Here is an 18,162-nt window from a genome sequence, read left to right as displayed (position 1 = left end):
TGGGAAGCTGCTACTAACCAAAAGTAATAGTATAAAGACTTGCGACAAAGTTGCCAACCGAGCTTTGAGAACTTCGGCAGGAATAGTAAAAAATTCATCAAGCTGAGGTCAACTCCCGGGGCAAATATAGCTGCACGTCACTATTATCGGACACTGCCAGAGGGTGGTACAAGCCTGTCATCAAGCTTCTGAGGCCTGCGAAGCATGCAACAGTATTGGCTTACATATTGATGAATGTAGACCGGAGGCAGCACGAGCGTGTTTACGTTTACTTTATAAAAGCCTATCAAGCTCGTAAAGCACAAGCTTTTTGAGTAACTGCATAAATTACCTAAACTGGTAATAAAATGATTTTCCAAGTGTTTCTTAAATAAAATAAAAAAGAGATAGGGCTGTTTTCGTAAGGATTTCAAGACAGGTCAGAATTTTTGCATTAACTGTATGGATCAGAGCCACGTGGTCGTTTATCAATCGAAGCATTCAGGTTTTCGAGAAGGTTTTAAGCGATAAGACAATGGTGACATACATTAGTAGGGGGGTAGATACCTAGTTGATGAGAGAGGCAAGGTGCATATTCCAGTCTGTTTGATATTATCTATCAGGCCATTTATCTGGATACGGTGTCTATTACTGGCATCCGTTTAAGCCTTTTCTCAACTGGTTGGACCGAGAAAGACGAGTTGTTTTGCTACAAGGACAAGCAGTTTAGGTGCCTGACTAAAGTTACCTAGGTACCTTATTTAGCCTGTCACAAAACACAAACTCAACACCAGCGCAGACACCGCCTACAACAACAATCATTCATTCATGCGTTGAGTGCACTCTTTTTTAACTTCTTATGCTTTCATCTTCCCGAATTCTTGCAATATTTCTTTATATACTTTACACACTTTAAAGCTCAGTTCATGCTTGCTGTAACCATCGAATTGTGAGCTGAACTTATAAAGAACCATTTCTTCACCTATACTTTCTTTGTCAACTTTAATCATTTGGACCCTTCTTTCCCCGTCTCGCCAAAACACAGACTCCACCGGCCATTAAAGATTTCCCAATCTCCTGTGCAACGACAGATAAACAAACGGCTGTTTAGTTTGCAGAGACATCTTTTCAGTTTCGGTCCTTACTTACAACCACCCGGTTTCTGGACACTTGCTACGTATTTTGTACACCTCGCCATACAGTCACTGAGTCAGAAATCGATCCCCTCGACGCCATGGCCGATCTCGCCGAGCAACCTGTGCATGAGCTGCAAGTCGATAATGAGAAATCTGTTCTGCCGAATGAGGACACTATAGCTTTAGACAAAACCGAAGACCCCGTTCAGGGCAATGATGCTGATGCTAGTGCTGATGCTGAACCAGAGCCAAAGCCAAAAACAGAGGCAGAACCAGAAGGAGAATCAAAACAAGATGATGCTCCAGGACAGCTAGACTCAGTTGTAGCTGAAAACACCACGGACGAGGAAGAAACTCAACAAAATGTCCCTATTGATTTCGTCACCCTGGGCATGTTTATTATCGGTCAGTATATTCCTGACCCTTCAAGCGTTATCATATTTGAGTCTTCATCATGTTATCTATCACCTTGCTCATAACATATGACTAACTTCGTTTCAAGACGACATCGACTTTATTCCCCCAACTGAGCCTGTCAAAGACATCCTTGGTGGCGCTGGCACCTACTCGGCTCTAGGAGCTCGTCTTCTCTCCCCTCCACCCAAATCTACCTCTGTTGGCTGGATTGTTGACCAGGGCTCCGACTTTCCCCCTTCTCTCTCAACACTCATCGACAGCTGGTCCACCTCGGCCCTGTTTCGTCATGATGGGCTGCGACTAACCACGCGAGGCTGGAACGGCTACGAGGGTACTGCCGAGAAGCGCGCTTTCAAGTATTTGACCCCCAAGAAGCGCTTGACTGCTGAAGATCTTACCCCGACCTTATTGCAATCACGCTCATTCCACATGATATGCTCCCCGAACCGATGCAAAGATCTTGTTGCTGAGATCACCTCACTTCGTAAGAAGGTTATGCCTGCCGAGTCGTACACCAAGCCTATCTTTATCTGGGAACCGGTGCCTGATTTGTGTACCCCCGACGAACTACTCAACTGCACCAACTGCTTGCCCCTTGTGGACATTTGCAGTCCAAACCATGCCGAACTAGCTGGTTTCATGGGCGACAGCGGGCTCGACCCAGAGACAGGCGAGATTTCAACAGTTGCTGTGGAACGAGCCTGCGAACAGCTCCTGGCCAGTATGCCTCTGCAGTCCTTTTCTCTTGTCGTTCGCGCTGGTGAAAAGGGGTGTTATATCGCAAAGAACGGAGGAAGGAAACGAGGGCGTGATCAAAAGACCACCAAGCGACGAAAGAAGGACTACGTGAGAGGCGGTCTACAGCATGATACAGATATGGAGGCTCTGTTTGCTGGCTTACTGCAGGACGCCGATGGATTTGTCGCACGTGAGGAGATCGAAGTCGATCCAGGCATTGAGAAATGGATTCCAGCATATCACACAGAGCCGTCCAAGGTTATTGACCCTACTGGAGGTGGAAATACTTTCTTAGGCGGCCTTGGAGTTGCGTTGGCACGAGGCGAAAGCATCGAAGAAGCTGTAGCCTGGGGTGCTGTCGCCGCAAGCTTCGCGATCGAACAGGTCGGTGTTCCGACTCTCGGTAGAGATGCAGAGGGCTACGAAACTTGGAATGGGCAGAATGTGGAGGCTCGTCTGCAGGAATTTCGCGAACGTCTATGAACAAATTTTGTCTTCTTACAATACGTAATGCAGTCCTAGAATAGCAAGCATATAGAAATCTTTGCTATACGATGCTTCCATCATTCATCAGTCATGCAAATCGCTCAAGCTCTATTGCTAACATCATAAACTCTCTCTCGGACAGGCCTGAAAGAGGTACAATTACATAAACCAACATACGTCAACCCAACTCTATCTCCTGCTGAGCTCGTGGTATTTCTCTCTGGTCGCTATCACTAGATCTTGATAACTTGTTGATCATCATTCGTGAGCCTGAAGTTAATGTTAGTCAACGCGCATACCCAAAAACGGATGTTGGAGAAAAAAGAACTTACATGATCTGGTTCGCTTCATTCATCTTCTGTAGCGCCTTGACCGCCTCTCCCTTGTCGAACGCGTTGCGTCTTCCAACCTTGCTGTTGACGGCTTCAATGACTGCGTCTACCTCGGCTGTATCGTCGTCGAAGAGATCAGTGTTGAGCAGTTGGCCAAGGGTCGTACGGAAGGTTGTCAGGCGCTGAGTGGAAATAGGGGTGTCGTCGATAGCGAGCGCCGCAGTTCCGCTGGCAAGATCGTCCCCACCTTCTTGAGACTCAAGTTGACTCTCAGATGGAAGTTGCGAAGAAGGCATCGATGAGGCAAAGGAAGTTTGCGATGAGTCTTGCGCCCTCCTACCAGAGCGACGCGGTGTGGCCTGGGAATCGTTTTCAGGCGCTTCAGGTTCTCTACTGTCGCTGGTTCCTCTCGTTTGATTACGGTTGCTGTTGCGAGTCGTCCTAGAAGCAGACCTGCTCGCCTGTGTGCCATTGGCTTGGTCTCCATCCTCGTCGTCGCTTGAGCTCTCATCGCTCGACGATGCGAAGTCAACTGTTTGAGTCTTTCTCCGTTTCTTCCGTGATTCTTCCACAACTTCTTTGAATAAAGCGAATCTCAGAATTCCCTCTGCAGCAATCGCATCGCGCTCCTCAACTCTGCTCGACAAACGAGACTTGGCATGCGCCGTAGCAAGACGAATGATGGTCTCAAGAGTACGCACAGTCAAGGGACTTGTTCTTCGCTGGTTACCCTCCATCTCGTCGTTTCGCAAGCCAACGTAGATATCGGTGATGCGGTCAGAGACTTCCTGGGTGAGTACAGGCTTGATTCTTGTCTTGGCGTATTGTATGTACTTCTTCATGAAAGGGATGCTCAGAATTTCTGGCTTCTTGTTTGCACCTCGACCAGATGTAATGGTAACACCGGAATGAAGCATTGCATCGAATTTCTGGTATACCTCAGTTGGTCCCTGAGATTCATTCTGATTGGAAGCTGATACACCTAGAGACTGCGTTCCCTGCTCTCGGACAGGGGCGCCCTCTTCCATCCCTGGCTGACGGTATCTATGCATACGAAGGACATGCTCCGAGACGTGTCGATCGCGAGTGTCTTCGATGTCATCTGTAACAACGAAGAGCAAATCAAAACGTGAGAGAAGAGAATCTGGGAGTGCGATGTTCTTGTGCGGGTCCTTGTGAGGGTCGTATTGGCCAAAGACAGGATTGGCAGCGGCGACTACACTGCAACGAGCATTCAAGGATGTGTGGATTCCTGCCTTTGCGATAGTGACAGTCTGCTGTTCCATGACTTCGTGAATCGCAACTCTGTCCACGTCGGACATTTTGTCAAATTCATCGATACAAACAACACCACGATCAGCCATAACCATTGCACCAGCTTCAAGTCGTCGTTCGCCCGTCTCCTTGTCTGAAGTCACAGCCGCAGTCAGACCAACGCCTGAAGAACCGCGACCCGTTGTTGCAATGGCCAGTGGCGCTGTGTTCAGAACAAAGCGCAATAGCTGAGATTTGGCGGTAGACGGATCACCAACCATCAAAATATTGATATCTCCACGCAAATGTGTTCCGTTTTCGAGGTTTTTCTCGATACCTCCCAAAAGCATGAGTAAGATGGCCTTCTTGACATAGTCATGACCGTAAATACTAGGGGCAAGAGACTGTGACAGCAACTCGAGCAGATTCTTTTTCTTGGAAACCTTGTTGATGTTGCGGATATCGGTATCTGTAATAGTAGCAGTCGCAACACCACCACCAGACTTTGATGACAATAAGACAACGTTGTTGGTCAGAATCATTGTTTTGAACAAAGCGCTGTTGTGATTGGTATTTCGGTTACCCAGGGTTCGATAAATGCCTACTAGCTGAACTCGATCGCCAGGTTTCACACTGTCCACAAGATCGTCATCAAGAATAGCGTCCACTCCACGAGGAAGCTGACCTGCAGGTGCACGCTCCGGCATTTCCTGGATGGAGATTGTCTGATGATCGCGGTACGTACAAAAGCCGTACTCTGTAATAAGGGGGTTGCCGTCGTCGTCCTCGCGAGGGTACACACTGGAAGTGGTGACTCCGTTCGTCATTGTTTGATCTTGGTACTCTCGGAAATGAAACATGTCTTTCTTCTCGTTGTAATGGACACTCTTCACAACCTTGGGTCGGATCAGGGAGGTACGTGTCACGATTCCCTCGATGGACACCATGTAGTTGAGAAGATGGGACGACAGTGTACGCGGATTGCAAGAATTCAAGCCAAAGCTACCTGCCCACGCACAGTAGTAGATGGTATCTTTCGCAGTCTGGTCCGGTCGTGCTTGCGGGATCGTTTGGACGATATTCTTTAAGGCCTGATCAAATGCCAGGGTGAAGTCGAAAGGTTGCTGCAGCAGGCCCTGTGCGAGTTCTTGGTTATGATTGCGTACATGATCGAGGTTGACTACCAGGCGGCGCTGGTTCTTCTGGAGCATGAGAATGATGTCTGATCGATAGCTCCGAACTTGGGGGTCATCTTGATATCAAGTGTTAGTAGCAGACGGTAACGACAACAATATTCGGTAGAGGAAGCGGTGTACATACTGGGATCGAGAAACTCTTCGGCTTGGCGAATGCGATCACGCACGCCTTCATCCTGAAGCATAAAAGAATCCATGATGACGATCTAATTTGTGATGTCTTTACCAACAATCGGGTTGGTCAAAGACGATATTTACGAATATGAGAATCGAGGGGTGAAGTACACCCAGGCGGGGCGTTGCTGGGGCTGCCCGAAATCCCTGTCGCGCCCCTGCATTAACGCGTCTAAGCTGCGCTGGCCTTTCGCGTAAAGTGCTCGATCGATTACAGTGCGACAGTGGCTCAAGTGTGGCTATGAGGGATGGACCGCTACAAGATGTCTTCCCGGCCTGTAAACCCGCCCATGCCTATTGCAGTAATGACCTATCAACGTCAGGTTAGCAGCAAGGGACCATGGAAGTTGCATACCACCCGCATTGGTACTCATCTCTAGACAAGGACCCCCCGTTTCGACCGTTCAACCAAACCTAATAATCTATCTCTCTTCCCCTCCTACTTCGTTATCTTCAATTACCTACCTAGTACATGATAGAAACATACAGCTTTCCTAAACGATGTCAGTCGGACTCGCTGGCGGCGCACATACTGCCTTGGACGAAGAGGCAAGGGCCGAGGTTGATGTCCTCAACTCGCGACTAGAGAAGACAACGCAATTGACCAAGAAGATTCAATCTTGTCTTAATCGACTCGAGACAACAGGAAAGAGTGTCCAGGATGTTGCGGGGCCTCTGAATGGAGAGACTAGGCGACTGCAAATACTGGGAAACAGTAAGTCAATCAATCTGTCTGTGGTCAATAACCATGGCTAACCGCGCATCAGATGTCGACTCTGTCCTTGCTGCGATCGATCGCTTGCGCCAGCCTGCAGATAGCAAGAATGACGAGGAACAAATAATCCGGGTCGGTCCTGAGAAGGCTGGTCTATCTACCTACCTGGCCTCTATAAAGCGTCTAGGCAAAGCCTTGGCTGAGATGCAGGCATCGAATCTGCGTGCGAACCAGCAAACCATGGCCGACTTGTCACGTCTCATCAAATCGGGCAACAGTCAGCTTGAACATCACTTCGAAACTGTGCTTCGCGGCGAGACACCCCGATCTGTCGAGCCACTGCACTACATCACGAAAGACAAGCCCTTTCCAACACTTCCTCAAGACAAGATCGCCCGTCTTGGTCTTATCTATTCCTATGTTGTCGAGAGCCATCACAATGGCGCCTCAGAGCTTGCTCACATATACGCAGAAGTACGCGGTCCGTACCTCTCAGCATCTCTGGCCAACCTTGCCGCAGCAAGTGTCAATACTGCTAAGAAGAAGAGCCCGGATGCTGTTTACCGGGCGGGTACCAACGGCATGGGGACTTATGCACAAGCGATGGAAGGCTTGTTCATATCCGAGTACGACAACGTCTGTAGCGTTTTCTCTCGCGAGGATTGGGGTGTTATCTTCCTATCGACTTGCCAAACAGCTTTAGCAGAACAGGCACGATGCCTGCGCGAGCTAAATGCTCACATCAAGAGCCACCTCAACACAGACTGCTACTTGGCTTACGAGATCACCGAAATAATCTCTGCGCTTTCTGGAAAGCTCGAAACACGAACCGGCGAATTAAAGGGAGCACTTGCCGCTGCATTGAAACCTGTTAGAGAGACTGCAAAATCGTCTCTGGCAGAACTCCTAGAAGAAACAAGGCGCAAGGTTGGGATGTTACAGATACTCCCTTCCGATGGTGCACCAATACCCTTGGTATCGGAGACAATGCAACGCCTTCAGACCATGGTGCATTTCCTGCGCCCAATCTCGAGCATCATGATATCCATTGGGGATGGTGGTTGGAAGGCAAATGCAGCAACAAATGGGCGCTCAACAGACGCTATTCCCAGCCTAGCATCCTTTGATATTGGAGCAGACGGCAAAGAGATATTCTCACATTATTGTCTCGACACCATTGAGATGCTTCTGTCCGGGCTGGACCAGAAATCACGCGTACTCATGAAGAGCAGAGCTGTTGCTGGAGTATTCATGGCCAACAGCGTTGTCATTATCGGGCGAATGGTTCAAACGTCAGAACTAAATGATCTCCTAGAAAACAAACTTGATATTCTTGAGCAGTGGCGTAAGAAGGCAACGGCATCCTACACAGATATTTGCAAGGACCTTTCTGTACACCTTTTCGATACTGTTCATACTAATCGAACCAATCGACCTACGTCCGGGCCTGTCGACTCGACATCCATCGTCAAGGGGCTGGGCAGTAAAGACAAGGATAAGATCAAGGAGAAGTTCACACAGTTCAATGGCGCATTTGATGATATGGTGTCCCGCCACAAATCTTACAGTATGGAGCGTGAAGTCCGGCGAATATTTGGAGAAGATATTCGTCAGAAACTACAGCCTCTCTACGAACGATTTTGGGACCGATACCACGAGATCGACAAGGGCAAAGGCAAGTATGTCAAATATGATAAGACATCCATTGCTGCAGTTTTTGCTAGCCTGGCATCATGAGGGCGGTTTTAATAACAGATATTGCGTATACCCTAACCATTAATTATCATCGAAAGATCTTGCAACATAATTTCATTCACATTAGGAAGAGCAAGATGGCAAACAAAGTCGTTAATTCCTTTTCTTGAGCTAATGGCCGCACTGGCCACAAGTTTCCTGATCTCATTCCAAGACGTTTCGACGACTTTTCCGATTTTCCACAGAACCCGCGACATGTGATGCTCCGACCTGCAAACTATAATTGTTTGCTCAGCTTCCAGTCTTCGGAACCACGGGCTCCTCCCGCCACATCCTCGCGAACGAGCATAAGGAGCATATGAAATGTCAATCAGCCGAAACCTGATCGCAATAATCGATGAGCACCTGAAATCGTCAGATGCTTCATTTTGGTGTCCTGTCCGGTTTGTTCTTTTGTCGGTTACACACTTCTTGATTCGGCGAAATGCGCAATAATCAGGAGGGACATCTAGGACAGGTACCGCAGTAGTCATGCGTCCCAAGATCATTGGCTTTGCAGCAAGCTGTGCAGCAGCTATTGGTAGGCATCTGAATCTCGGAGTTGGCCATGGTGAATAATGTGAGAGAGAAAGTTCAGTGAAGCGCTGTGTCAACCGCTTGGCTTTTGAGGGGCAGGAATGGTGGTATCGAGCCGGGGGGGAGTATTTGTCCTTCTCATGAGCAGTCGGAGGGGATCTTGGATGCTTTATACTTGGTCCTATGAAGGGGCGCAACCAGATGTGCCACAATCTCCTTATCCTCCGGGCCTGAAAAGTCAAACGAGGATGCCAGTTTGAGAGTAACAGTGATTAATGGTAGGATTCGGGCTTCCTGGACAAGGGCTTTGCGGCCTTCCTCCTACGGGATGGGCGAAACGTGAAACAATCTCGCACGCCACGTAGCTCGTTATGATGTACAGATTTCATGTCTTCCTATGGAATTGTCATGCCTCGTACTAAGAATGGCAGTATTGTCTAAGCCAACCACAACGGACATCGTCATCGTGCATGTAAGCCCAGCCCAGGCTTCTGGAATTTCGCGCATGGCAAAACGGAAGCTACTGTAGAACACTGTAGATCCCAGATCCCAGTCTGCTACGATATGACAGCAAAACTGACACATGGGTTACAAGATGCCAAAATAAATGATCTGCAATCTACTTAAAAATAACTCAAATTGACTCGACAATTGCGTCTCTCATGCTTCCACCAACCAACGTTTCTGACCCCCTGGGACCAGGTAGGTGGCAGCTGTCATTGACTCATTGTGCAATGTATTGGTTGGAAATTGCATGGAATCCCGTTCCTGCAATGTCGCATGATGTGCGATGTGTTTCCATTTGAGCCTCGGAATGGCTTGATCTCACGGAGCTGTATGGCCTCGCGCTCATGAAATAATATCTGTAGCCAAGTGTATTGGACAGGATGAAGTCGTATAATCCTTTTATGAGGTCCCATAGACCTTGTCGTTTTGCCCAGCAGGGAGACAGCACATTGATGCTCCTCAGTAGAATGCAGCCAGCTGTCTTGTCAGAAGCTAAAATGCTATTTTCATCCTCCTCATCGGTCGATATAAACGGCGCATAGCCTCGGTATCGTCACAACAATTATCTCATTTAGTGGACAGCACACCGACTATATTTGAAACAAATTAACTGCTGCGCTTATCCATCAAATCAGTCCCTGGCTTATCAATGGACGGCAGTCAAGGTTTGTAAATTGCAATACCCTTGTATTTTCAAACTATCTGGCCTCAGACATCGGTTGTCTGCTTTTTGATACCGCTACCAAAGATATCGTCAGTCCTCGTCCGGCGCTCCCATACAATGACATTGTCAGCCCTGCGCTTGAAGTACAGTATGCGGTGTTGTGGGATAAACTCCTCGTCGGTCTGCTCGCTCTTCCAGTGCTCCACTGCTCTTTCACGGGCGCCTAGGAAACGGTCCTCATACCCAACAATGTAGTCGCTTGGGTCAAAATTGGTGTCCCAGCGTAGCCGGTTGAGCACATCGGCAGCCGTGCGAAACTTACCCAGGCCAGGCGTCTTGCCCACCATTGCAGCTCGAGACCCGTGGGTGCTGCCCTTGCCTTTCGATTCGTCCTCGTCATTGTCGAGTTCTTCTTCCTCTTCAAGCTCTTCGCCCGAGTCCTCGTCGTCTGTGTCTCCAGCAAATTCTCCCCATAAACTTTGATCCACTTCCATGTCACCAAGATCAGCGCCACGAGCAAGTGTTGCACTCATCCAACAGGACTGAGCATCGTAATACTTCTCGTCTCGGCGGATCCTTGTCTCAAAATCCTGTAGGACAGTTTGAATGCTCGTACGCATCTCCTTGACATCGTCTTTACTCATGTTACCGTCCCAGGCAAGGCCGATAAGGTAGCAACCATGGTACTCCTCACCTGGGCCTCCCGCCCCTCCAGAGGACGTATCCAAAAACCGAGACGGCCAAATTCGTGCGACCAAGTGCTGAAGCTTTCTGTTTACATCTTTTATCTTCGTTAGTACAATGAATGTTTCAGGATCGAAGGAGAGTCTTACCAACTAGCAACATGACACAACGAGATTCGAGCCAGCCAATGAACCGGCCACTCTTTTCTTGTGATGGACCCCAGTAGTGCGCATCGATCTTGATGTAAGTTTTGAACTCTTTCAAGAATTCTGTAGCTCCTCTGCTTTTTCCTGCTTCCTGGGCGGACTGAAGACCCAGTACACTATTCCATGTACATCCATTCTCAGAAAGCAATCTATTGGCACGCTCTATCTCAGCTGCAATAGTCATCACAGTCGGGTTGGATGCTATCGGAGCGGTGTTGAGTGCTGGAGCATGCCAGCCGATCAGACAGAGAGGCTCCCTAAATGTACGGTTATACCTCAAGTCTTTGTGAAAGAAGGGGTCGAACACCATCGAGGTTTTCCAGTCAAAATTGGAGTAATGTCTGAAGAATGTGACCACGATATCTGTGGGAGATACTGTTTCACTCCCGGAAGCCAATGCTTTGCAGATGGGAACAAGAAGGACACTGATATGGATGCCACCAAGGAACCCGAATTTTGCCGAATAGATACCTCGTGCCTGGGCCCAGGACTTGATAAACAAATGTGCCATCCGATATTGAACCATGTCTGGAAGCGATCGACGCAGGTAAAAGAGATCGCGAACAGGCTTGAGCTTCGCAAGGGTCTGAAAAGGCAAAGCAAATGCCGAGTCATTAGCTGGGCGCTTCATAACTTCAGGCCACCTAAAATAGTCTGTTAGTAATGCCACTCTATGGTGCGAGCTAGGCAAGATATACGAGTGATGCATACCTTTCAGCGATTGACGCCGCTGCACAGTACTGGAGATCTACCTTGATGCCATGTACTTCTAGTTCGAGCATGTAGCCAGAGTTGGCTTTGACCCGTCGTATGATCCTGATATCCGCCGCTCGCTTCAATCTCTGGACTGCCAAAGCAAAGAATGTCTTGGAGCTAAATGGGCCGATACATAGACAGTCAATGTCAGACGAGCTGGTCCAGACGCCCAAGCCGTATGAACCAACTGGAACCACGACAAACGGAGGCCCAGATCGTGTATCGTCCTCTGATGCTGGCAAGTCGACATCCTTCAGAGCAACCTCGAGAGCTCTAACCGCTTGGGCCCGATTCTCTCTCTCTTGCTCTGTTGGCAGACAACCATAATTTTCCAAGAAGTTCTCCAAGCCCTCACCTTCACCCAAGCTTGGCACAGGATGTTGTAGTTTGATCTTCATTTCTGGAACAGCTGCCTTGGACATCTCTCTCGCCGATGATTTCAACAGAAGACATCTTATGCCCCAGTGATCACTAGCGTATGTGGAGTGGCCTCCTTGAGTTGACTGAAACGGCGTCTGTCCAAACATGTTAAAACCATGCGGGTGATAGTGTCCTGTCTTGACGAGTATCTTGTCGTACCGCTGTGGCCGGTTGTTGAGTCCACTTCCGACAAGTTCAGCGGTCAGGGTGTTGGTCAACGGGTCAAAGGTAGCTCCCTGCTCTCCCTGGAAAGAATCAAGCACACTTCTTCTTTCGTTGATCATGTCTGAAGACTCGCCTGACTCGAGTCGGGTGGCTAGCCAGGTGTCGAGAAAGCCAGCGTCCAGTAATGCTCGGTCAATATCTTGCAGCCGATGGACTGTCTGCAATGATATATCTTGCTTTTTTCGAACAGCTTCGACAGTATGAGAAGAAGTCACAATATTGAAGTCGCCTGCCAGGATCCATGGGTTCTGTGGGAATGTTCTCAATAGATAATCGAGCATCTTTTGAATCTCATTCTTCTTAGTAGCAATGGCTCCATCAGTGAGGCCCTGACTGAGGTGGCATGCCACAAGAATCCAAGGGTTGAACTGCCCGTCTGGAGCATCACTTGTACCGATGGTAGAGAAGCGGACGACAGTACATCCTTTGTGTTTTCTTTGAAACGGCAGATGATGCCACTCGAATGGAAACTTACTCAAGACAACGATGTTTAAAAGACTAGGAAGTGGCTCGGCACCTTTGATGTCAGGAGGCCCATGAGAGACGTAGGGATAGCGACCCCGTAGTTCTTCGCTACCAAGAAGATCAGGGAGAAAGTGATCTGTAACCTCTTGAAGAACAACTACGTCGGCGGCAGCTTGAGCGGAGAGTAGGTTCTGCACCAAAGGCGCATGTCGATGTGATTGAGGGGGCCATTCAAACTCGGCCAAAACGTTGTAAGAAGCAACAACTAATCGATCCAGCACAATTTCAGTGGCATGAGCAGGGGAGGCATCCTTTTCCAGAAGATTTGGGGACTCTGAAAAACAGTGGGATGGTTGGAAGGTAATTCGTGATGTCTCTTCCAGGCGATCAGTGAAATCTTGGGGTTGCGTTGTCTGAGTGAGCGTGCCTGATTCGAGGTTCAGTGTCCCCCAGAGCTTCATAGGCCGAGGGCTGCCGCTCTGTGTGAGAGGTTCGCGAACAAGAATAGCAACCTCTCTCACTTTCCATGATATAGGTGCCAAACGACGAGCCTTTTCCAGAAGAAAATAATGCGGCGCAGCTTCAGCTTCTTCACTCTGACCAATGGTCATATGAGGGGTGAAGTTTTCATCCGTTGAATCCTGAGGCTGGCCGAGGACATTTGAGATGTAATTCTTGAGCCTTACAAGCTGGTTGACATTTTCTTTTGAACTTTGGCCCAAGTATATAGTGTTTTGATGTTTGTGTTTGAAGAAGTCGGCGTTGTCGAGGGCCACTTGAGGCTGATGTTCTATCGCGTTCCCTCGAAAAGCTTGGGATGCATGCTCCAAGACTTCAGGTCGTACAAATGGGTATATGATGTTTACATGAGGAGGCCAGGCAGTATAAGCCTTGTCGTAAAGGCATCTCAGACGGTCTACTGATGGCCATAGTTCTCGGGGTGGAATGGCGCATAATGCGGTGTCATGAGACTCGAAAGTAAAGAGGGAAGTAGGTTCAATATTCTCCATTTTAACAAGACAATCGTTGTTAACCAGGGGGAACGGGTATCGTTAGATAAAAATAAGCACGCTGAAATGCGTAAAATTAAACTGCCAACAACTTTTTGTATGTTGAGATTGATGTCGAATATGATCGCTTATGAGCTGATAGTTTCTTGAGATCTGGCACTCCAGTCTTTTATGGTCTATTCCCCTGCAAAGCTGAAACTTGATGTTACGGTAGTTGTCATATGTTGACTCATAAATGCAGCTATATTATTTGCATAATGCATACAGCAAGGCTATGCTCAGGATTGCTAGCTGCTTTTGTTAAAGAATTCTACGGTATGACTCAGGCAATAACTATAACATATCCATCTATACGAGTAGATCCATAGGCTACTTTGCCTCTTGCACGGTCCCTGCCTTGGAGTCAGAGTCCAGGGTAGTTTATGACCCCTCCATGGGCGGAACTAGCAGTACCAGTACTAGCAGTAGCACAGTTATCTACACTATCAGTGGGATACCCCCACTTTGACGCTACTAGCCAATTACCTCCTGCTCAGTTTCCTTGTGAACACATAGCTTCATACCTTGGCCTTGGGTAGCTACCGTCGCTCTTGAGACCAATCCATAATATTTCCACATCCCTTCAACCATCCAGTTTCAACACCCGATACATAGCCAGGCGCTCTTCGAAACAACATAAACGTATACTTGCTTGCTGGCGCACATTATCTGCCGCTGCCGCCATCATGGACTACGAAGCGATAAAGGAGCAATGGAGTGAGGTTGAGGATCGCGATGGTGTCCGTTTGAGTTGGAATGTCTTTCCCAGCTCCCGCATGGTGCGTAGGCTGCTCAATGATTTATTTTCCTAGACTTACATTGTTCAGGAAGCTTCAAGACTCGTTGTGCCCATTGGAGCACTCTACACACCCTTGAAGGAGAAGCCCGATACTCCTTTGCTACACTTCGAGCCCGTCACTTGTAAACAACCTTGTCGTTCAGTGTTGAACCCATTTTGGTATGGCCCCATCTTGGTTGGCTGGTAGCTTGGTTTTCTCTTTGCTAACTTGACTCCCAAGCCAAGTCGATGTTCGCGCAAGAGTCTGGATTTGCCCCTTCTGTCTGTCCAGGAACCAACTGCCTCCTCACTACAAAGACATCACCGCCAACGCTATCCCCCCCGAACTTCACCCAGCCAACACCACGATAGAATACCGCCTGTCGCGACCGGCTCCCGCGCCACCAATCTTCCTATATGTTGTTGATATGTGTCAGGAGGCAGACAGCCTTGCCTCCTTGAAGGAGTCGCTCGTCATGAGTCTGAGCCTGCTCCCAGAGAATGCTCTTGTCGGTCTCATCACATATGGCACAATGGTATGGCTCCCCTGCACCACTTCATACATGCTCGTTTCGCTCACAGTTCAATAGGCACACGTCCACGAGATCGGATACGAGGAATGCGCCAAGTCCTACGTCTTCCGAGGTAGCAAGGAGTACGCTGCTAAGCAGGTCCAGGAGATGCTTGGCTTGTCGACCTCTGGTGTGCGACCCGGCATGCAACCCCAGCCTGGTCGGCCATTCCCCGCAGGCCCAGCATCTCGCTTCCTCCTCCCTGTCCAGCAGGCCGAATTCCAGTTGACCAAGGCCCTCGAGTCTCTTCAGAAGGACCCCTGGCCCGTTGCCAACGACAGACGTAACCTTCGCTGCACTGGAGTTGCGCTCAGTGTTGCTGTTGGCCTTCTTGAATCATCTTTCCAGAATGCCGGTGGTCGCATCATGTTGTTTGCTGGTGGCCCTGCTACAGAAGGACCTGGAATGGTTGTTGGACCTGAGCTGAGGGAGCCTATTCGATCTCACCATGACATTGACCGAGATAACGTCAAGTACTACAAGAAGGCCCTGAAGGTATGTTCGCATATTAAGTTCGCTTTTTCGATACAATACTAATGCGGGACACAGTTTTACGAGAACCTTGCTAAGCGCACTGCTCACAATGGTCACATCATCGACATCTTCGCCGGTTGTCTAGACCAAGTTGGTTTACTCGAGATGAAGGGGCTATGCAACTCGACTGGTGGCCACATGATTCTCACCGACAGCTTCACATCCTCCATGTTCAAGCAGTCGTTTGTGAGAATCTTTGAAAAGGATGGAGACGATAACCTCCTCATGGGTTTCAACGCCGTGCTGGAGGTTCTAACCACAAAGGAGCTCAAGGTTACAGGTCTCATTGGCCATGCAGTCTCCCTTAACAAAAAGTCCATTTCTGTTGGCGAATCCGAATGCGGTATCGGCAACACATGCTCCTGGAAAATGTGCGGTATTGATCCCAAGTCCAGCTACGGAATCTACTTCGAAATTGCCGGTCAGGGACCAGCCACGCATCAGCAAGCACCGCAGAAGGGTATGATGCAGTTCCTGACATACTACCAGCACTCTTCTGGCCAGTTCCATCTTCGTGTTACGACGGTTGCTAGAAACCTCAGCAGCCCTGCTGGAGACCCAGCAATTGCGCAATCATTCGACCAAGAGGCTGCAGCTGTCCTTATGTCGCGCATCGCTGTTTTCAAGGCCGAGGTCGATGATGGGCCTGATGTCTTGCGATGGGTCGACAGGATGTTAATTCGGCTGTGCTCTCGCTTCGCGGATTACCGAAAGGACGACCCTTCATCCTTCCGGTTGGAAAAGAACTTCACTCTATACCCGCAGTTCATGTTCCACCTCCGACGAAGTCAGTTCCTCCAGGTGTTCAACAATTCTCCTGACGAGACAGCATTTTACCGACATGTGCTCAACCATGAGGATGTTAGCAACTCACTTGTTATGATTCAGCCCACTCTGGACTCCTACACCTTTGACCAGGACGGCGGCCAGCCTGTTTTGCTCGACTCTGCTTCCATCCAGCCCACACATATTCTTCTTCTCGATACTTTCTTCCACATCTTGATTTTCCACGGCGAGACAATTGCCGAATGGAGGAAGGCTGGATACCAAGAGCAGGAAGGATATGAGAACTTTGCTGGTTTGCTCGAGCAGCCAAAGGAAGACGCTCGCGTAAGTTTCATCCCTGCTCCTTCTTAGTTGCTGTTTAACTCACAACTTCTAGGATCTCATCACTGATCGATTCCCTCTCCCTCGATTCATCGTTTGTGATGCAGGTGGCTCTCAAGCTCGATTCCTTCTGTCCAAGCTTAACCCATCCACCACGCATACGACTGGCCCGTACGGTGGTGTAGGAGCCACGACTGCTCAGACAATTTTCACAGACGACGTGTCCCTCCAGACCTTTATGGACCATTTGATGAAGTAAGCTTTATCCCAACATCCAGCCATGGATCAAATTACATATATCTAACCATTTATCTAGGCTTGCCGTGAGTGGTGCCAATTAAAGTGGCCCCTGAATAGGTAGCTTCATGAAAGTCATGGATACATCTGCAGACGGACGTTGCGGAGATATTTAGCCTTTGTAGGAATTATTACAGATAATGATGAGCCGCGACGAGGCCATAATCCCAATGGAAAGAGCAATAGATTAGTATGCATTTGACATTGTAAGCTGTATAATCGATACCTACATCCCAGATGGCGTGCATCTGTCCAGATCGTGATGACTAAGTACACATGGACCCACTCGCTTCCAAATCGTTAGGGCACGTTCATTTGGTGGGGCACACATTTAGTGATTCTGAAGATTGCAACTTTTCTCTTTTTTTCGAGCAACCTTCATTCGCCTTCACATCCGGCACGCAAACCACGAGCCTCTGCCGACTTCAACGACCAATACAGACAAGATGCGTACGTTTCCTTGCTGGACGATTCTTCGACGAGCAATCTGCTAACGCGAGGAACAGCTCCCAAGTTCGACCCCAATGAGGTTAAGGTGATGTAGGTTGATTCTGTGAATGGGATATTTGGTCGACTCGAAACTGACGTATTGTAGCCACCTCCGCGCCACTGGTGGTGAGGTCGGTGCCTCCTCTGCTCTTGCTCCCAAGATTGGTCCTCTGGGTCTCTCTCCCAAGAAGGTCGGAGAAGACATTGCCAAGGCTACTGGCGACTGGGTATGATTTCCCAACATGTTGCGACGTTCCAGGAAGATGCTTACAATTTTTAACAGAAAGGCCTGCGCGTAACTGTCAAGCTTACCATCCAGAACCGTCAGGCTGCCGTCTCTGTTGTTCCCACTGCTTCTTCTCTCATCATCAAGGCCCTCAAGGAGCCCCCACGCGACCGCAAGAAGGAGAAGAACATCAAGCACAACAAGTCTGTCGCCCTCGACGAGATCATTGAGATCGCCCGCACCATGCGATACAAGTCTTTCGCCAAGGACCTCTCTGGTACCGTCAAGGAGATTCTCGGAACCGCCTACAGTGTTGGCTGCCAGGTTGATGGCAAGCCTCCCCAGTCTGTCATTGAGGCCATTGACAGCGGCGACATCGACATCCCCGAGGAGTAAATTTGATCTCACGAATTCAAATACCACAAAACAACAACAATAGATCCATTGTCTGATGGTCTCCTCATCAACCACATCTCGTTTCCAAT

The 18,162-nt window shown here is 48.9% G+C and overlaps 6 protein-coding genes across 6 annotated transcripts; 4 read left to right on the top strand and 2 right to left on the bottom strand.

The window, feature by feature from the left end:
• Positions 1–1,213: 1,213 nt before the first annotated feature.
• FGSG_01921 (uncharacterized protein) lies at positions 1,214–2,753 on the top strand (the record flags this gene model as incomplete). Its single annotated transcript, XM_011319470.1, has 2 exons — positions 1,214–1,520; positions 1,618–2,753. The coding sequence occupies 2 exons, from the start codon at positions 1,214–1,216 to the stop codon at positions 2,751–2,753; spliced, it is 1,443 nt and encodes a 480-aa protein (XP_011317772.1).
• A 236-nt stretch (positions 2,754–2,989) lies between these two features.
• Positions 2,990–5,735, bottom strand: FGSG_01920 (DNA replication licensing factor mcm3; the record flags this gene model as incomplete). The annotated part of the gene is made up of 3 exons (XM_011319469.1): positions 2,990–3,026; positions 3,089–5,594; positions 5,663–5,735. The coding sequence occupies 3 exons, from the start codon at positions 5,733–5,735 to the stop codon at positions 2,990–2,992; spliced, it is 2,616 nt and encodes an 871-aa protein (XP_011317771.1).
• Positions 5,736–6,213: 478 nt separating this feature from the next.
• Positions 6,214–8,164, top strand: FGSG_01919 (exocyst complex protein EXO70; the record flags this gene model as incomplete). Its single annotated transcript, XM_011319468.1, has 2 exons — positions 6,214–6,427; positions 6,480–8,164. The coding sequence occupies 2 exons, from the start codon at positions 6,214–6,216 to the stop codon at positions 8,162–8,164; spliced, it is 1,899 nt and encodes a 632-aa protein (XP_011317770.1).
• A 1,749-nt stretch (positions 8,165–9,913) lies between these two features.
• Positions 9,914–13,635, bottom strand: FGSG_01918 (uncharacterized protein; the record flags this gene model as incomplete). The annotated part of the gene is made up of 3 exons (XM_011319467.1): positions 9,914–10,650; positions 10,703–11,403; positions 11,471–13,635. The coding sequence occupies 3 exons, from the start codon at positions 13,633–13,635 to the stop codon at positions 9,914–9,916; spliced, it is 3,603 nt and encodes a 1,200-aa protein (XP_011317769.1).
• A 725-nt stretch (positions 13,636–14,360) lies between these two features.
• FGSG_01917 (transporter SEC23) lies at positions 14,361–17,006 on the top strand (the record flags this gene model as incomplete). The annotated part of the gene is made up of 7 exons (XM_011319466.1): positions 14,361–14,453; positions 14,502–14,632; positions 14,694–14,988; positions 15,043–15,519; positions 15,574–16,668; positions 16,721–16,920; positions 16,982–17,006. The coding sequence occupies 7 exons, from the start codon at positions 14,361–14,363 to the stop codon at positions 17,004–17,006; spliced, it is 2,316 nt and encodes a 771-aa protein (XP_011317768.1).
• Positions 17,007–17,311: 305 nt separating this feature from the next.
• On the top strand, positions 17,312–18,149 carry FGSG_12028 (60S ribosomal protein L12). The gene is made up of 4 exons (XM_011319465.1): positions 17,312–17,412; positions 17,469–17,502; positions 17,558–17,678; positions 17,735–18,149. The coding sequence occupies exons 1-4, from the start codon at positions 17,409–17,411 to the stop codon at positions 18,071–18,073; spliced, it is 498 nt and encodes a 165-aa protein (XP_011317767.1). The 5' UTR covers positions 17,312–17,408; the 3' UTR covers positions 18,074–18,149.
• The last annotated feature ends 13 nt before the right edge of the window (positions 18,150–18,162 follow it).

The sequence above is a fragment of the Fusarium graminearum genome, chromosome 1 (genome assembly GCF_000240135.3).
Source record: "Fusarium graminearum PH-1 chromosome 1, whole genome shotgun sequence".
In the NCBI taxonomy this organism is placed as follows: Eukaryota; Fungi; Ascomycota; class Sordariomycetes; order Hypocreales; family Nectriaceae; genus Fusarium; species Fusarium graminearum.
The sequence above is the reverse complement of the archived record's forward strand: the minus strand, read 5'-3'. Positions and strand labels throughout refer to the sequence as shown.

Coding starts and splice junctions, on each gene's coding strand:
- FGSG_12028 (XM_011319465.1), top strand. Junction 17,503..17,557: donor CCCAATGAGGTTAAGGTGAT/GTAGGTTGATTC, acceptor GACGTATTGTAG/CCACCTCCGCGCCACTGGTG. Junction 17,679..17,734: donor CCAAGGCTACTGGCGACTGG/GTATGATTTCCC, acceptor AATTTTTAACAG/AAAGGCCTGCGCGTAACTGT.